At 33.6% G+C, this 17888-nt stretch overlaps 1 protein-coding gene across 1 annotated transcript in view; it reads right to left on the reverse strand.

Moving 5' to 3' along the window:
- Positions 1-13334, reverse strand: part of LOC142973827 (lachesin-like) — a 66921-nt gene extending 53587 nt beyond the window's left edge. The window contains exon 1 of the mRNA XM_076115854.1: positions 12879-13334. Coding sequence (XP_075971969.1) covers positions 12879-13044 — 166 coding nt within the window. The 5' untranslated portion in view covers positions 13045-13334. The remainder of the gene's footprint in view (positions 1-12878) is intronic.
- Positions 13335-17888: the final 4554 nt, after the last annotated feature.

Here is a 17888-nt window from a genome sequence, read left to right on the forward strand (position 1 = left end):
ATAAGTCTAATTAAAGAGTAATAATGCAAACAAGCAAGTGAAACTAAGTTTATATCTGTTCATATCAATATGTAAGAGGCAGTGTTAAAGCGTGGCATTGCTAAGTCGTAGAATATTCTATGAGCGTTGTACGGTCACAACATTTAGTGTTGCGGTTGTTGCAAGTTTATTTGTAGACTCATATTTTACTTTCTACATGTTGAGGCCCGTCTAACTCCGTCCGACGTCGGAAGCTTCTTCTTTGCAAGAAATGTTTTAAGACGAATTCCGAAAATTTCCCCTCAACATTGCGATTCAAAGAAACAAACTTATATTAAAGTAATTTAAATGGCGTCTTTGTTATTCTTTGCCGAAGTTAGAAGTTATGCATTTTGTATTTTTGTGTTTGAAAAATAGCAGACATGATTATTATTGTATGCTGAATGTAAGCAACGACGACAATAGAAACTTGTCAAAGTATGACCATATTGTTAAGCATGTTATTTTTTGTTAAACACAATATGAGTACAGTTTAGGGAAAAACTTTGGTAGCGATTTAACATGTTAAAATACAACATGAAATTGTGTTGTTGTTTCGTAAATTCGCCTAGAGCTAAGGTTAATTTGAAATTATAATTTGATTGGCTTCGTCTAAGCCGTAAGCGGCAGGATGTCCTTTGCAATCATTGTTATTTACTACACCGCCGTCCGCTCAGGACAATATTTTACCTACCTTAAACCACGCTTTTTATGAAATCATAATTTGATTATCTCTGGTTTATAAATTATGGTAACAAAAAAACGCCCGTCCATTTAAACAAGCTGCTGCCGATATTAAATTCTTAAATCTTGGAAATATTGTTTATTAAATTGCTTTTTTAGCAACAACAAGAAAATTGAGATGCTTTGTTATAATATGAAACATAGGGCGAGCATGTTACGAGTAGTTTGTTACCACAATTTATAAAATCTTTCAGTAAGAATTGTTGGATAGAATAGAGCAACATAAAAAAATACATAATTTATTTTAAACGTATGCCAGAAATGCGAATAAAACACATTAAACAAAAACAAGTTAAAAAACATGTCATGATTAATATTCAACAAAGCCGATTTCTTGCTGATTTAATGTGAGGATGGTATTATAATATAAATAAAGCCAATCTCCCCACAAAATGGACCGTGTGCCTGCCTAATCCCGTAATAAATCATCATTTAGATCGAATAATCATCATAAACCTTACGTCGGTCGTCCGGTGAGTGAGCGGCGCGCGCCGAGCGTCGCCCGCGATCGCTTCCATACATCATGTGGCGATTACTTGTATCAAATAAACATTACGGACTTGCCTTCTCACATTACGTCACACTGGCCGCCCGTCTGCGGATTTACCAATAACGATATCTTTCTTTTTCGGCAAATACATATATGATTACATTCATCAGTCTCATACATATTCATCGGGCTATAGTTTTTATATTAGCTCGTTTCTATATTGAATTCACAATATTGTAATACATATTTGACATATTCATTTCAAACAATAAATCCGTAAAAAGAATTGCATCAGATAAAACCGAAGTTATGACGGACAACGTGATGTCCAGTATACAACTTTTTTAGAATCGGCAGTGATAGTGAAGAGAAAACTAATTTACGGCTGCTGGATGATATGAATTTTAAATTGACGTGGGGGTGTGGTGCAGTGCGGAGTCTCCACCGAGAGCCCCCGGGGCAGAACCGCGCCAGACAAACGACATCAACGGTTGCGATTAAAAATTCGACAGGGGGACGCACGCCCGATGTTATCGAAGTACAAGCGCTTCGTGCCCAGCGGCCCAGCCACCCGCAAGATTGTACACTCAATCTTGGTCTACCAACAATACTACTCAGGTTTAACCAGAGCCAATCATTTCGTATTATTGTCAGTATGGACATATGGAAGGCTAAAATACGGTATTAGATAAAAACTTTCCTGGTTGTGTAATAACATGCATTGTTTATTCGCCACGAGAGACAAGAAATAAAAGCAAGTTGTTCTGGTACCGGTGACCTTTGTATTTATGAGTTGCTGGTGTAAGATGCTCACGCCTCGTGACGACTAAGGTCACAGTCGTCCTCCGAGTACCGTTACGAAGAGGAATTTGGTTAGAAATACGTGCGACTGGACAATTTGAACACCCCGTACAACATGAGTTAGGGAAAAAGCGATGTATTGTATAGTGCTCGTAGGGTGGGCTAACAACCTGTTCTGACACGCGCCTTGTTCTATTTTTTAACCTAGAACTTCCATGTGTAGTACTGACTGTTTTATATGTAACTGGTGAACGAGCAACCTGTAGTTTTAATGATTTGATAGAAGGATAAAATACACCTTGATAGAATTTTAAGCAAAAACTATTTTTAATGCTATTGAAATGTTCGGTTGATTAACTTTCTGTTTCCAATATGACCGCATTTTTTATTATTATTTTTACTTGTATTTTATAAATTAACCATTATTATCCAACTGCTGGACAATAGTTTCCTTCCCAGAAAGACTGTCTAATTTTATATAGAGTTAAATTTAATTTCTATGTGTTATCAAATAGTTACCATTATTATTAAGTTTTTAATGAAAATAAAGCTATGAGTTTTACATTTTTACTTAGGTATATGTGCAGCAAACATCAGGTGACAGAAGTAAACATTGATCGGCGGCTCAAAATATGTAATTATAATAATATATTTTGACAAAAACGGTAGCTATGCAGGGAACACCCCTAATATTGCAAATTAAAAAGCGCTGTAGTCTCGGGGGAGGCCTATTTTGAAGCGGTAAAGATTTGCGGAGGGTGCGGACCATTCTCTATGGTCGGGACTCGAGCTACAATCAATCATTAATTACGTTTAGTCACATTTACGCGCCACATGTTGCTATAAGCATTCGTGTAATGTCCTTGTAGAGACCCCTACTTACACAATCGATAACTGTTTATACGTATTAGCTTTTTTGTTGAGCACAATGGCATACTTAGAGCTTTGATGTATGGATTTTCCTCACTGCAATAATTAAAATGATTATAATTTTGTGCTGCGCAATATGCAAGTATAAAACGTCAGAAGTAACTGTAAAAGGATGTTATTATGGAATGTTTAGTTGACTTTGTAAATATAAATACTCATATTTTACTTTTATTTTGTTTCTTTCTCATCGTGCATACGCAATTAGTCAAATTCATTTGAGGATATCGAAAGATCTTCTGAAAATGCAACAGTAGACGAAGCTTTAAAAACAAATGTGTGCTTTAAATGTATTTTCATTAATAGCGTATTAAATCTGTAAACACAAGCTTTATAGCCACACTTAACAAAAATTATGGAGTCTCAAGAAGCCACAACGAAAAGTTATATCCCATTAGCTGCAGCAAGATCATAAACCATCATGCGAATGAGTAAGTATACTCGTAGTTTGTTTGTAGAAGGTGAGTAATTATATTTTAAACAGTTTTTGTCGAAATGATGTTAGCTGTTGACATTTGTATGATTTTAGATTAGTATTACATCATGTAGAATAGAAATCAAGTAATAAAAATACATATTGAGTCGTAGTTGCGTACATAGAAACATAACGTCGTGGCAGGAGAGCGCGTGTGCAGATAAGCATCTGCTGAGTGGTCCCCTTGTGTTTTCCGATCGACACACGCTCTGTGTTGCTATTAATTTCTGAACCCAGTCACAAAGCTTGGACATAATGTGATTATATTTGCAAGTAAAATGAGTATAACACTATAATTTTATGCAGTCCTATTATCATCCCTGAGGAAAAATCCCTGTGTGAGCGTTGATGAACGCTTCTGATAAAGATAGCTGGGAATAAAACCTCAGCCTGGGATCTATTTTCTTGATTGAATGGTAAGCTTTATATTAATAGCAAAATTATACCATTGATCACATAAACTGAGCGAACTTGATTAATGCACGCGAACAAGTTATCCACAGCTGGTATAACTAATCGGTCGCATTACACTCGCATGTATCTAAGTACTATTAGTAGTACATACAAACCACGACGAGTCAACAGGTTAACCACAAACTACGAGCTACCAACCGTGTGGTCATCGATCTATTTACTGGCCGCAATCTTCGCATAGAGGTGCTCGAACGAAGCAAAAATACCAAGACAAACTTTCTCCTCACCTTGACTTGCCAATAAGGAACACGTCCCTAAAAATGTAAAGTGAGGGGAGACGTTAATAAAAATTCCACGCTGGAACAACAAATTAAACGAAGCCGAGCCACTCGAAAAGCCATAAGTACTCATCTCAATTGCTACCGATAAGAAATCCAAGCCTTGGCAATGTATTCGAGGCACGTTTCGGCTCACGGTTTTTTCTCGCTATGCTACTGTGGCGTTTAAAACGAATTGACTCTTAAATTCTTCAGAATGAAATGCTGTCGGAGTTTTATTAAATCGAGTGTAACCATTCCTGACATTACGCAAATGGCGGGCCCTCCCCTACATCTGTCGCAGGGATGCACCCCCTTAATAAGTGTTAACGCTCGCCGGCTGCGATGAACACTCCGTCCCGGCTCAAGCTAAATCTCTACAAATTCTTGATACAAATTAATGCCGTGGGAGGACTCCGCCAGCGTCTCTTGTAATTTCATTTTGTATTAGCAATGTGCCCCTTAGACACAGTGAAAACATTACAATATGTGAGTGCGCGACGTGTTTAATAGTTGCCCTTCTAGCTTTGTTTAGTTTAACACACGTTTCAACTACTTACACTTGATTTGATTACATTTAGAAACCAACTACAGAATCGTAGAATTTGAAAGAATCAATTTGAACTTTACAAATCTGACTGCTTACCTACATATTTTTATAGCATACGCAAAAAAAAACGATATATATAAAAATGTAGCTCAGATAAGATGGTAAGATATATTGCAAGTGATCTGGCCTGTATAAGTTCCTACATCAACTTATAAAACTAGTACAACAAGTTCTTATTTCAATGAATTTCTTCCATAAACATAAATCTCCACATACTGACAAATTAAGTTATTATAGTAATAAGTTACGTACAACAATAACATGATACAAATTGCGAATCATTTCTATTTTTCAGACCATTAACTCTGAACAATAACACGGCAGCGGAACGGGCGAGAGTAAAATAAACGCCGAGCGAAATAGTTCGGAACTGGTATCATCGTTGCAAATGTAAATGAACAATTAAAGCGCTCGCCGTGGCCAGGGACAATGATGATAATTATTTTAGTTTGCTGTCGGCGCGGTTGTCAGTCGCCGCCCGCTCCAGCCCGCTCCTGCCCGCTCCCGCGCTGGAATGCTCCTCGGACCCCTATTTTCGCCATTAAACAGCGACACTTCTGCTGTTCGTAAATTATTATCAGCTAGCGCTTTCATTACTCGGTTCCGTAACAAAGGAACTCTCCGAATGTACGTAGTGATTCAACTTCGGTTCGAGTGCGCCTCCACCTCCATTGTTCGCCACCAGAAATCATGACTCATATTAGGCCCCGAGGTGAAATTTTGATTAATTCGTTACACTATTCTCCGTTATCGGTAGTTCAGGCCGAGTAACTTCCATGAATGGAAACTCAACTGTGGAATAATTGCATCGGGTGCTTTTAAATGTCGTACGTTGCAAGAGCTGTTCAGGTTTACTAGGAGCTGTAAAATATTTCAAGATTCTTGAGCTGTTACTGTTGTTATCGAATTTTTTAGTCTCATATAAATATGTGTAAAATAAAACTTTAATTTCTATTTAAATTTATTCTACTATTAAGTTGTCTTCCTTATCATAGAAAAATAATGTTGAAAGTAAAAAATAAGTCGCGTACCAATTACCGTATACATACGCGTACACGCGTAGGTGACAACACTTGAATAACTCTACTCTTCAAACCGCACTTAACAAAATGACGAACATAACATGAGAATGGACATGTTTCCCTATTGGTAATCATTTTTACAAAAATAGTTCAAACTGACTTATTTTGTAGGGGTAAGCCTAGAGTACCGGTAGTATCAAAGCAGGTATCCTTTTCTAATAAAACGCTACGCACAACAAAGATACTTTTTTATTACAATTTATTTACACTAGTTAAGCTACGTGTAGTCTATCCAAGGTTAAAATATTAGCATCAGTTGACTAAAACGTCTGTACATTACGAAATCAATTTCCCAGATCGTTTGAAATTCAGAATTATCATAAGTACTAATTAGTTTCTGATTAGATTTCTGGCTCGGACAGCGTTTTTTTAGGTTTTCCTAATATATTTGAATATTATGGTTAGTTGCCTGCAAGGTACATAGCAATAGGATTATTTATGGTCGTATTACATAGAACTAAACTACTAACTAAACTGTAAATTGCAAAACGCGGATGTATTTCATACGCCTTTGCATACTATCAAGTATAACTTGCATAATCTTATAAAATAAAATAACACTTCTAACTGCAAAATAATAAGTAAGCTTGTCACCCATTTTTGCTTTTAAACAGGTAGCTTCTTTAATAAATTTTTCATCTATACTAATTTTATAAAGCTGAAGAGTTTGTTTATTTGTTTGTTTGTTTGAACACGCTAATCTCAGTAACTACTGGTTTGATTTGTAAATTCTTTCAATGTTAGATAGCCCATTTATCGAGAAAGGCTATAGGCTATATATCATCACGTTTCGACCCATAGGAGCAGAGCACCAGTGAAAATTGTTACAAAAACGGGAAAAATCATGGCTCTCTTATGTGACGCAAGCGAAGTTGCACGGGTCAGCTAGTTATGAATATTTTGCACACTTGTGCACCTGCGTGTACACTTTCAAAAGTATTATGATCACCCTTGACCTTTTACCCAAGTTCATTACAGTGAGCGCACAAAAAAGCGACAAGGGGAATTGCCCTCTGATCTCTGAATTTTAATTAATAGGGAGACCAGTAGCCCAAGGTTAATGCGTTTGTGTGGCAAATTAAATCAATGGTGTAGAGTACTGCTCAAATGTGCTTACCTACCTATTAAGAGTCGCATACAAATCCTTATTAAAAGTATAAGTATAGTCTGTCTGTCTATCTGCCTGTTACCGCTGACCCGATTTTCATAAAATTTGTTATGAAGATAGCTGGAGCAAGGTTGAACATAGGCTACATTTTCCTCAAAAAATAATATAATTTATTTTACTTGAACTTGTATTTTTAAGAACATTGATTTTTATTTTACTGTTATAACAGCAGTAAGTAATTTTGATGAGTAATTTTACTGATGACCAATGTGCCTCAAAAAAGTCTAACTGTATCTTTTTTTTATTCGCTCAATGATGTTTTTATTTGGAGCTTTTGACAAACTTATTTTATTCCACTTTCACTTAGATAACAAGTAACGCCATCTACATTTAGAAATTTGAAAGTTGCCTACTAATATTTTTTAAGGTACAATAATCCTATTTTTTATTATTAAGAATATTAATATAAAGATTTAAGGTTAAGAAAATCTTATTCTATAAATATATCTGGTTTATATTATAACACCTAAACATACACAGCAATATAACAGGCGTAGCAAAGTACTACCGGTGCTACGACTGGCGTAGCCCTTGCTACGCTAAGATGTTTTTTTTGAAATAAACTATATTTCGAACAAGTAGTGGTCAAATCGGAACTTGAAAAAAGCTACCTTTTTAGCTACCGTTTATGTAATGAGGTGGAAATCTAATTTTAAGATGCCTTAATTACCTAGAAAACGAAATATTACATTATAAAAACTATATTTCGTCATGCTTCTTGTTAAGATGCTTTGTACAGCTGCAATTAAATCCATAAATAATTATTAATAACAGTAAATTATACAAAACAAAATTTTTAATAAATTGTAACGCACAGCCGATATATTTCCCAGTCACGCGTTATCACAGTTTATTGGTAAAAGAACCACCAATTCATTGACACAAAGAACAAAGTGAACGAGTACACGAATCACATTACCATCGACCGTGATGTTCCGTGATGTTCCGTGATCCCGTATATTAAGATTGGCACGTTATTGATGGCAAATGACTCGCAAACGTAATTTCATTGATCCAAAGCTCATTTGTGAAGTGCGACGGATGCCTGCATATCAGTGGTCGCGCGAGAGTTGCATGGGAATGGAAATGGTTCGCATTCGACAGTAGTGGAATGCTTTCAACTCGCGTAATTCAGTTAAACGAGTAATTTATGACTGGCCAAATTACTGGCATCACCATGTCTGGCTATCTGATGCACGAGCCCCAACTATTAACACGATTTCATGTTGCGTTAATTGTTGCGTTATTGAAAAGGAGAATTTGTAATACCATGTTACAATAGATCCGATATACATTCAGGTCATTTCTGTTATGCTCTGTATCTATATTGTGTGTGTTTTCATTGCCAGAATGAAACTGTAATCGTTTCTGGTTAAGTTCATTTTACTACGGTCTGGTATAACTTGATATTTTAGTTCCAGTCTTTGTAATAACAAAGTATCAAAGACAGAAGTTTCTCAAGCTGCGCAATTCCTTTATTTATCAAATCTAGTACATTTTCCTCTTAGCCTGTTATTTATTGTAGAAAAGCACCGGGATTTTTTGTCTTTCTTGACGTCAAATTTCTCCCTTCTTAGATTGGTGAGGTAAACCTTGCATTACACAGATCCAAGTTATACTTCTGGGAAATACAAGTCATGTAATAGGAATAATAACATGTTATCTGAATCCTCAAACCCAAATACAACAGTAATTCGTTCAGCCGTTTTCTTTATTTTAGTCATTTTGCTTAACTTTTTATCTGGCGTCTATAGACGTTAACAAAATATATCTGTAAAAGTGATTTAATATGCGAATGCTTGAAGGGATTTAAGTAAATTCATGATGAGATTAAGTCACGTGCTAAATAATGGAAAAGCAATCGCTAAACACTTATATAACATGTATGATAAGATGTATCGTAAAGTTATGTAGCGCATACGCAGTAGTGTACAGAAAAATTGCTTCAATTTTTAGACTCAATATCATAAGTAGAAATTTACTGGCAATTCTATGCCTTTAAAGTCCTCCGCGACACCAATACGTTAAATGTTGCTTAATACTCTGCAAAATAATTTGTTGGCTGCAAAATAACCGCATAAGTTAATTAGTTTCGTATTGCGCTTCATTACAGTATGGTATTCTAACCGAGCAGTGATAGCTGAATGGTATAAACATGCGTTTTGCCATGCCAGAGTTCACCAATGAGTTTTCGAAATTATTTGTTAGGAATTTTTACTTGTTCTATCGGTAAAGAAAATTATTGTGATGCAACTTTGCATGGCTGAGAGTTCTTTAACAGTTTTTGAAGGAATGCAAAGTCCCCACTTGGTCAGCGTGCAGGACTCAAGGCTTGACCCCTCGCTCATTTCGAGAGAAGAATCTTACCCAATAGTGAAACAATCATGCGTTAAATTTAACTTTACTATTTTGGTAATATTAATGTACCTATGTCCAAAAAGCTTAAAAACATTTTGTAGACTAAGATTTTGTCTAGATTAATCTAGATTTCTTACATGGCTCTATAATCCACAGCTTAGCCCTGATATCATACATTTAATAGCAACTTCACAAAATATATTAAAGACTTTTTCAATACAAACTCAACAATATTCCTTTCGATAATATCAAAACTTGAGTTTGAGAACGAAATAGCTCACAGTACATTAAATTTTCAATCTTTGATAACATTTTTTCGACACAAAAAATACAAGGCGGTTTCTAATTTTTTTCTGTCAATCAAGATTTGTTTGATGACGAGAACGTACATAAATAAGGAGTACATAGTAGGTGTTGTTCTATTTAGTATCCGCCCACCGTTCTCTTAGAATAACGGAATGATAACTCCGTAAGCGGCCGAAAATACAGCTATACGATACTTTGTATAGCTACATTTATCCATACACTTTGCTATAAAAATGCTCCTATATTTCGGTTAGGTAAACTTAGGATTCCTTTAGAAAATCAGTAGATTTATGTCTATTTTAAATAAATAAATATAAGTATTTATTTCTCTACAAAGGTAGTACAATTTTTCACTTTTACAATCAATATTAAAAATATAAGATAAACCTTTGAGAGACTTGGTACCTGTACTAGTAAATGTTAATTTATGGAAAATGCCCTTCAGACTAGACTGTACGGGAAACTACTAAACAGATTCTGATGAAATTTAGTACAAAAAATTGTTCATAACTTGGATAATTATAATAGTAGTATTATTTTACCACTTTAAATATTACACTGAAATGCAGCACCCATGAATGCATTCAGGCATAGCTTCTAAACAAAATAATGTAGGTTCTATATTCATAATATTAATATGATTTTGTATTTTTGACTCAAATTAAGACAAGTAATGAGATACTTTATTGTCTTATAATTATTTCTTTAAAATGATACGTAAATATATGCTGCTTAATCATACGAAATTAATTGCTGCCAGAAAATTTTCCACTAGGCACAAACCAAATACTTTTTTACGAAATAACATTATAAAGACATATTTTGAAGATCACCGTGAGTAAAAGACATTTTAATATCTAGCTTTGATACACATATTATTTTAAGTATTTCTTTACTCCAGAATAAATTTAAACATATTATGCTGAATACTTTTACAATATATTAAAATGAAGCTGTTTTTATTGCTTTAACCCATCAGATTCTTATCAGCGTAGGAATGTGTTTAGCTAATCAAATAATTATTTTTACAATTAGTATATAGAAATGATAATAATTACGAAGGTTACATACCGTATTTGTGTTCTTTTTCCTAAAAAATGTAGCTGGAAAATGTTTCACAAAAAGGACATCGTCGGCAAAATTATAAAAAAATATGGCAAAATACATTTCTATTTTCTTGTAGTTATCTTCGGCGTGCATTTCTTGTATTTATTACAAGTGACAATATTATTTTACGATGCGACAGTATTTTAAATTAAAGTATTTAATAACTCTAAGTTGTATTAACATTTGTTTCTGAAACAGTAACTATTTTCTGCATGAGATATAAGAAATAAAAAGAACTGGTGATTGCACTTAAATAATACTGTCTTCAGAGCGATATAATGATATCAGCATTAAACACTTTTTTACATTTAAGTGAAATGGTTTAAACTAATTTATAACTGAAGATTATAGACAGACATAAAAAGTACGTCACCGACTAAAATACATAGAAAATTGAGAAATATATTAATTATATCGGTAATGAATACGTTTTAGCTTTAATATTTGGTTTTAAATCTAATATTATGAGTTTCGTGCAAGCCGTGGCTTGACCCAACTCATACTGGAAGCCACATACAATATTGACACTAATAAAGAGGGTTATCAAATTATAACAAGATTATTTTCTACATTAATTATTATTTTGAAGACTTACTTAGTTTACATATTCCTTACAATGTGTTTTAAACCTTCAATGACTGTAGCATACACCTATACATATTTTTTCGTAATATAAGATATATTACATGTCTTCGGGTTGTTATTTTATTATTGTTTTATTATGCAGCAATCGTTCAAAGAGGAATAACTAGGAGAGCAAATGATTACGCCGTAATTATATATCTAGTCGTCACAGTAATAAATTAAACGATGAAAAATCTGATACAATTTGCACCCAAGTACAAAAATATGTGTCTGACACTGTGATGATAATAATGTTGACTTGCTTTACCTTGCATTTTAAATGGATGTAGCCTTGTGTATTTTTTTATGAAATACGAAATATTTTTAAAACTTTCCAACTGTTATTTTAATTAAAATACAGAAAAGTCGGCCCAGAAATATCTTTTTTGTGGTAATACGATATTTGTTTTAATAAATTCATTTTAACAAGTCTAGCGGTTTTATAAATATTTGTATTATTTTAAAAGTATTTAAATGCTCAATAATGCCCTTATAATGTCTCTCTGAATGTAAGATTGAATAACTTAATAATAAAATCTAGTTTCTCGCGTATAAGAACATTATAACAATAATAACTTATAATAAATCTAGATCTACTTAGTACTCCAAACGAACTGTCTGTCTGTTTTTAGACTTTGACCGCCATAAGCTAAACCGATTCAGATAAATTTGGCAGGCCTAATAATATTATTATTCTCCTAGGCTTCTTCAAAATTGTGCAGGCGGGATGATGAATGATCAAAACGCGTATAAAATATAAATACTAAGAAAGCTAGGAATAAAATGTATTATTTATGTACATAACTAATTTATTAATATATTTATTTAGAAAACGGAAAACAATACACGACCGTTCTACCTCAGCTGCAAAATTTATAACTTTACTTATTTCATTTACTTATGCACTTTATTAATTTTAATACTGATTTATTTTAAGTCATTGAATATTTAATATTATAGGCTCTCCTATGAGTTGGAACCAATGGAATAAGTATATTAACTAACTAAATGCTAAGTAAGAACGCATTACCTATTTTAGATAGCCTATAACCTTTTGAGCTATATTTATTTGATTAATTATCTATGTAACGCGTCATCTCATTATTTATGTTTATTTGCAACAAGTTATCAGTATTTCCCAAGCATATTGCGTACAATACCCTCAACAAAATAGAGTATGTAATTAAATTAAGTAAAATACAAACAAAGTTAAGGCAAGTAAGTTGAACCCAATTTATTATCAGTACCTATGGACATACATACCAGAAGTATAATATCATGTTTAATATACTTACCAATTTTTGCTACTAATAGAAACGTTAAGCTTAGTTACAAATGTTCATACTGTGAACGAGATCCGATGAAATAGGTTCAGGTTTGGTATAGGTATGAAAGTTTTCAAATTAGGGCTACAATTTTAAGAAGAATTAAAGATACCTGAATTGGTGAGTGTATTGTCGCCGAGTCCGGTGGATGTGTCAACATCAGCATGAGCCTCAGCAGCGACAGTAGCGAGCAGCGCGCATGCCCACGCGCACGCTGTCACCGTGAACCGCGCGCATTGCACCCCTACGCAACTTTTATGCTGTCGCCGCCTAGCCATATCACATCACCAATAATATCTTTTATAAATCTCTAATATCACTAATTAAACTTTTTCAAAAGTTTTTAAAAAGTTTGGAAAGTGTCGAATACTACTGTTAAAAAATCTAAAAGTACTTTTAGATATCGTATCGATAAATAAAACCCGAATTATAATGTTAGTTTTGTGGAAAATATGAAATGCACGATCGCGTCGGCGGCGCGACGGCGGTGACGACGTGGCGTGTGTGGTGAGCGACGGCAACGTGGCGACGTGGTCGCGACTGAACTGTCCGCGGCTGCACATCGCGGTCGCGACCGGCTCCTTCGGAGTCGCAGCGTCTCACACCCGGCTGCGAGGAGGGCCGCTGCGCGCGCACCCACCTCGCCGACCAATCGCGCCCCGGGGGTGGGACCGCGCGTAAGACGCACGGAAGTATATGCGAAGGCCTATGTACAGATGATAGCGGACAGGTGGTTTCGCGGCCGTAATTAGGCTTCTGATAACTTATTGCTACATAAATATGCTTAAAGGCTGGACGATTAAGATAGCGCCCGAAACCATGTCGAAGTACCGACCCTACTCCGGGATATTTTACCTACCAATTTACCTTTCTGCAATGTTATGTACTTTTCGGGTAAATTGTAATATTACTGAATAAATTTTACGATACTGTTGTAAGACTCAGCTTAACTTGTAAAATATAGGTCAGGAATATTCTCCACTTTATCCGCCAAACTTCATCATAATATTCATAATCGTAACTTAAGTTTACGTTTTGTTTTAAATGTGTAATAAGGTTACGAGGGGAGGGGGTGGCGGGGGACATCGTAATCATATCTTGATCCCATCTTTTTTACTACTAGTACTGACACGTCGATTTTTAAATCATGTCTTCAATGTTACAGCGTAATAATATAAATTGGACTATATTCATTTCGAAATATATTAGTTTAAAGCTCGCGTTGTCTATTAATTTATCTCTAATATTGTATTCATAAAATACTTACTAAATATCTGCAAGTCAGTAAGGCTTTAACAGTTTGCCTACATTGTTTCAGCCTTTGCTAATTAACTTTTATTCTCAGAAACTTTATAAAGATTTATTAAGTTAAATTAAACCCCAATTATTTTACAAAATCAAGGTCAGTTTCAATTCTTTTAACTTATTGCGGGTTATTAAACGACGACAAATATTCTTATTGATAAAGGAAAATGGCCCAGAAACTCAAATTATTTGTTTTAGGTAAAACATTTAAATTAACTTATTTAAATCATAAATAATCATAATCGTGGCATTGCAATGATCCTATGAACTACCTATATCCAATTTATCAGTACAAAAACTAATGCAGGACTTAGAAGTCAATAATTCGAAGCTTTTGAAATTATTTACAGTTTTTTACAAGAATTTACTGCATGTTATTTTTGTAAAATTCAGTATCTTGATTAGCATTATTTAAATTGAATGCTAGTTTTTATGAATGGACACTACTATTTCAAATATTTAGTAAATAATTAAATATCAGACAAAATTATGAAAATGCGCTGTAACTTTTTCGCGAGTTAATTTGTTGCAGAAAATTAAAATTAATAATTGTTAGCTACGCTTCAGAACTTAAGCAAAGAGAATTAAAATGATTGCATACATACACACATACATAAAACACACACCTTTTTCCCATAGGGGTAGGCAGAGACCAGAGAGAAAAAATACATACGTAATAACATTAATACCTCTTAATCATATAAGTAATTATTTTTTCCGAAATTACTAAATACATACATATATGGACCTCTTAGTAAAGAGACTTACTTGGCTTGCACGATTTATGTATATTATTATAAATCAAAATTCTGCGTATATCCAAAATAAACTAGCTGAATCAAAAAGGCCACCGTCAGCTTCATTAGCATACAGGTCACTGATGTTCCAAATTCTGAATTTTGTATAAGTATTTTTCTTCTTCGCAAACTTTGTATACAAGACTCTAATTTCAACAATATATAACTAAATACTTCTAGACTTGCAGTGTTGTTTTGTAGCTTTATGATTTTTTTTTAAATACAAAAATAGGTTGCCACTAGGTACAACAATTTTGTCAATCTTAAATGTAATCGATGGCTCTTCAAGAGGTGACTTGACATAATTGCGTAGGCGTTACCTTATATTAGGTCGGAGAAAAAGTTTTTTCGCATTATAGTATGTATGAACTTGTAATAAAATCTTTTCTCTACACAAAAAAGCTCGATATTTCGGTGTCTCACGAGCTCACTGAAAGAAACCTAATGAACCGTGTACTGATTTGTGATTCTTGAAGCCAAAGAGATTTTATTACAAGTTCATACATACTATAATGCGAAAAGACTTTTTCCCCGACCTTATATGTATATACGACGTCACCATATTCGTCAAAAAGGGAGAAAATAATTTCTGGAAATAAGTACGGTACGGGTTCGTACTATTTTTAGTATTATCTACTCATATGTTAAGGGTACGGAAGGGACATGTCTTTTAATATTTATTAATAATATTCAATCACGTATGTTTTTTCTTTTTATTCAAAGTTAAGGGATTTCCTTGGTTCGTAAGGGTTGTTTCTTATGCCTGACGAAGTTTATAATGAACCTGGCGAACCTGTATAGTATACTCACATGATATTTACGATGTAGATTTTCCTGACAAGAAAAAGTTGTGTGGTAATTAAATTGTATTAATATTTATGCATGTAGGCTGCAACTCTACTTTAGCGTTAGTAGTAACATTGGTAGGTATTTGCTTAAGTAGAAAACAAACTAAAAATTCCTGATTGAATCCAACATATAAATGCTCGTATTTCTGATTTAAGTAAGTAATTACATTAGAGAAATTATATAGGAATTTCTTCCTGCTTTGACCATATAGCCTTTTTATGTATTAGTAGTGTATATCCCCTTAATGTACCTAATACCTACATAAACGACAAATTTAAACTCAATCAGTTGTTGTTGAATAGGCAGGTAGCTTTTAAAAATGAATAATAATATTAGTCAAATATCTACTTCAAATCAAAAATATTCTTGATTTCGTAAACTTACAACTATACAAAGTATTTAAAATAGATAGTTATGATTTTTTAACGATTCGGAGAAACTCGTGAAGAAACGGCTCCCTCTTTTTAGTAAGTCAATATATTTCTTACAATTTTAAATTATTAATTTAATGTGTAAAGTGGAGGATTGAGAAAAAAAACAATTAAATGATATTATTCATAATTCAAATTTTCAAATTCAAAATATCCTTTATTTCGTAAACTTTTTACAAAGTATTTGAAATAGTCACGTATTTGTATTTCTTTTGTCCGTTTCGGAAAAGCTGGTTGCTCGTGAGAAGAAACGGCAAGAAACTCACGGCTTGCTCTTTTAAAATGTCAATTTGCTTGATACAAGATGATTTGATGATTTACTGTGTACACTCAAAAAAAAGCTGTAAATAAATCTAATTTAAAATTTAAGCTAATAAAAATTGTAATAATCTTCAAAAGGAAACTTATTGGTAGGACACAGTAAAACATTGTACATTAAAACATTAGTACATTATTTGAAACAGACTTGGTAGAAGCAGCACAGTCCCAAGCTTTATTATCGTCCAAATAATCTTTAACAGTATAATAGCCTTTTAAACATAAGTTGCGTTTAATAACTAATTTAAATTTATTGAAGCTTAAATTTTTGATTTCACTAGGGATTTTATTGTAGAATCGCACACATTGACCTCTGAAGGATTTGTTTATTTTTTGGAGCCTAGTGGCTGGAATAACAAGTTTATAAGATACATAGAAAGATTTAAAGAAAACTGTCAATTATTTTCCAAGTTACCAATCGCCCAAATTATTTTTAACCGCAGAACAGAAGCCTCTTACGCATTTATTCCATTTGGTATTATTATTACCTACGTATCTGCTAGAGATTTCGTGTATTTCAATTTTATAACGTTTTGCTTGAAACACTTGAGGAAGTTCCTTCTGGAAAAAAAAACATTCTCTAATCAGTTTGTCCTAGAAAAGAAGAGAATCATAGACTGTGTGTGATTTTCTCCAAGATATTTAATTAATCCGTGAGATTATTAAGTTCAAACAAAAAAACTTAAAATATAAAACCTAGGCATATATTAAACAAGTACCTATACTTACCTCGAATGTACCTAGTCGCAAAATGCTTATAAAAAATCTAATTCCAGATAGAATTGGTCTCCATCTACGCACTGATAGAAGCTAACTGTAAGATCAGAAGGTACAGTGAAGGTATTGATTGCAATGTAACCTTTGCAAGATTAAAGTCTAATCAAGCTTAATAAAAAAATACTTATTCCGACGGAGTTCTGAGAACATACATCGGTTATCTATCAATATGCACTAAAAAAGTTGTGTTTTTATTAACATACCAAGTCAATATAACAGATCGAATTAAATCCCACGTTAGAGACTTATATTCTTCCAATGCTGACTAAATATACTGGATTTAGCCGAATCGGAATCTAGAGAATTTGTAATGAAAATTTATCAGCGCCCCTAGTGGTCTTTTTAAGAACCAATGTAATTTAAAAGTCAGCGATTCGATTGTATCGATGGCATTGTATGAGGTCGGGGAAAAAATCTTTTCGCAATGTAGTATGTATGAACTTGTAATAAATGCTTTTCTCTGCAAAATAGCTCGATATTTGGATACACGAGCTCACTAAAAGTAACCTACGAGAACCTATCGAACTTTGCATCCCTACACGAAGCACGAGCTGCTATGCAGACTTACGCTTGCTCGATCACGACGTTTGCCGTAAATCAAAATACTTAGTTGTAAACTGAGCAATCATATCCCAAATAAAAATA

Source organism: Anticarsia gemmatalis, chromosome 1 (assembly GCF_050436995.1).
Source record: "Anticarsia gemmatalis isolate Benzon Research Colony breed Stoneville strain chromosome 1, ilAntGemm2 primary, whole genome shotgun sequence".
Taxonomy (NCBI): Eukaryota; Metazoa; Arthropoda; class Insecta; order Lepidoptera; family Erebidae; genus Anticarsia; species Anticarsia gemmatalis.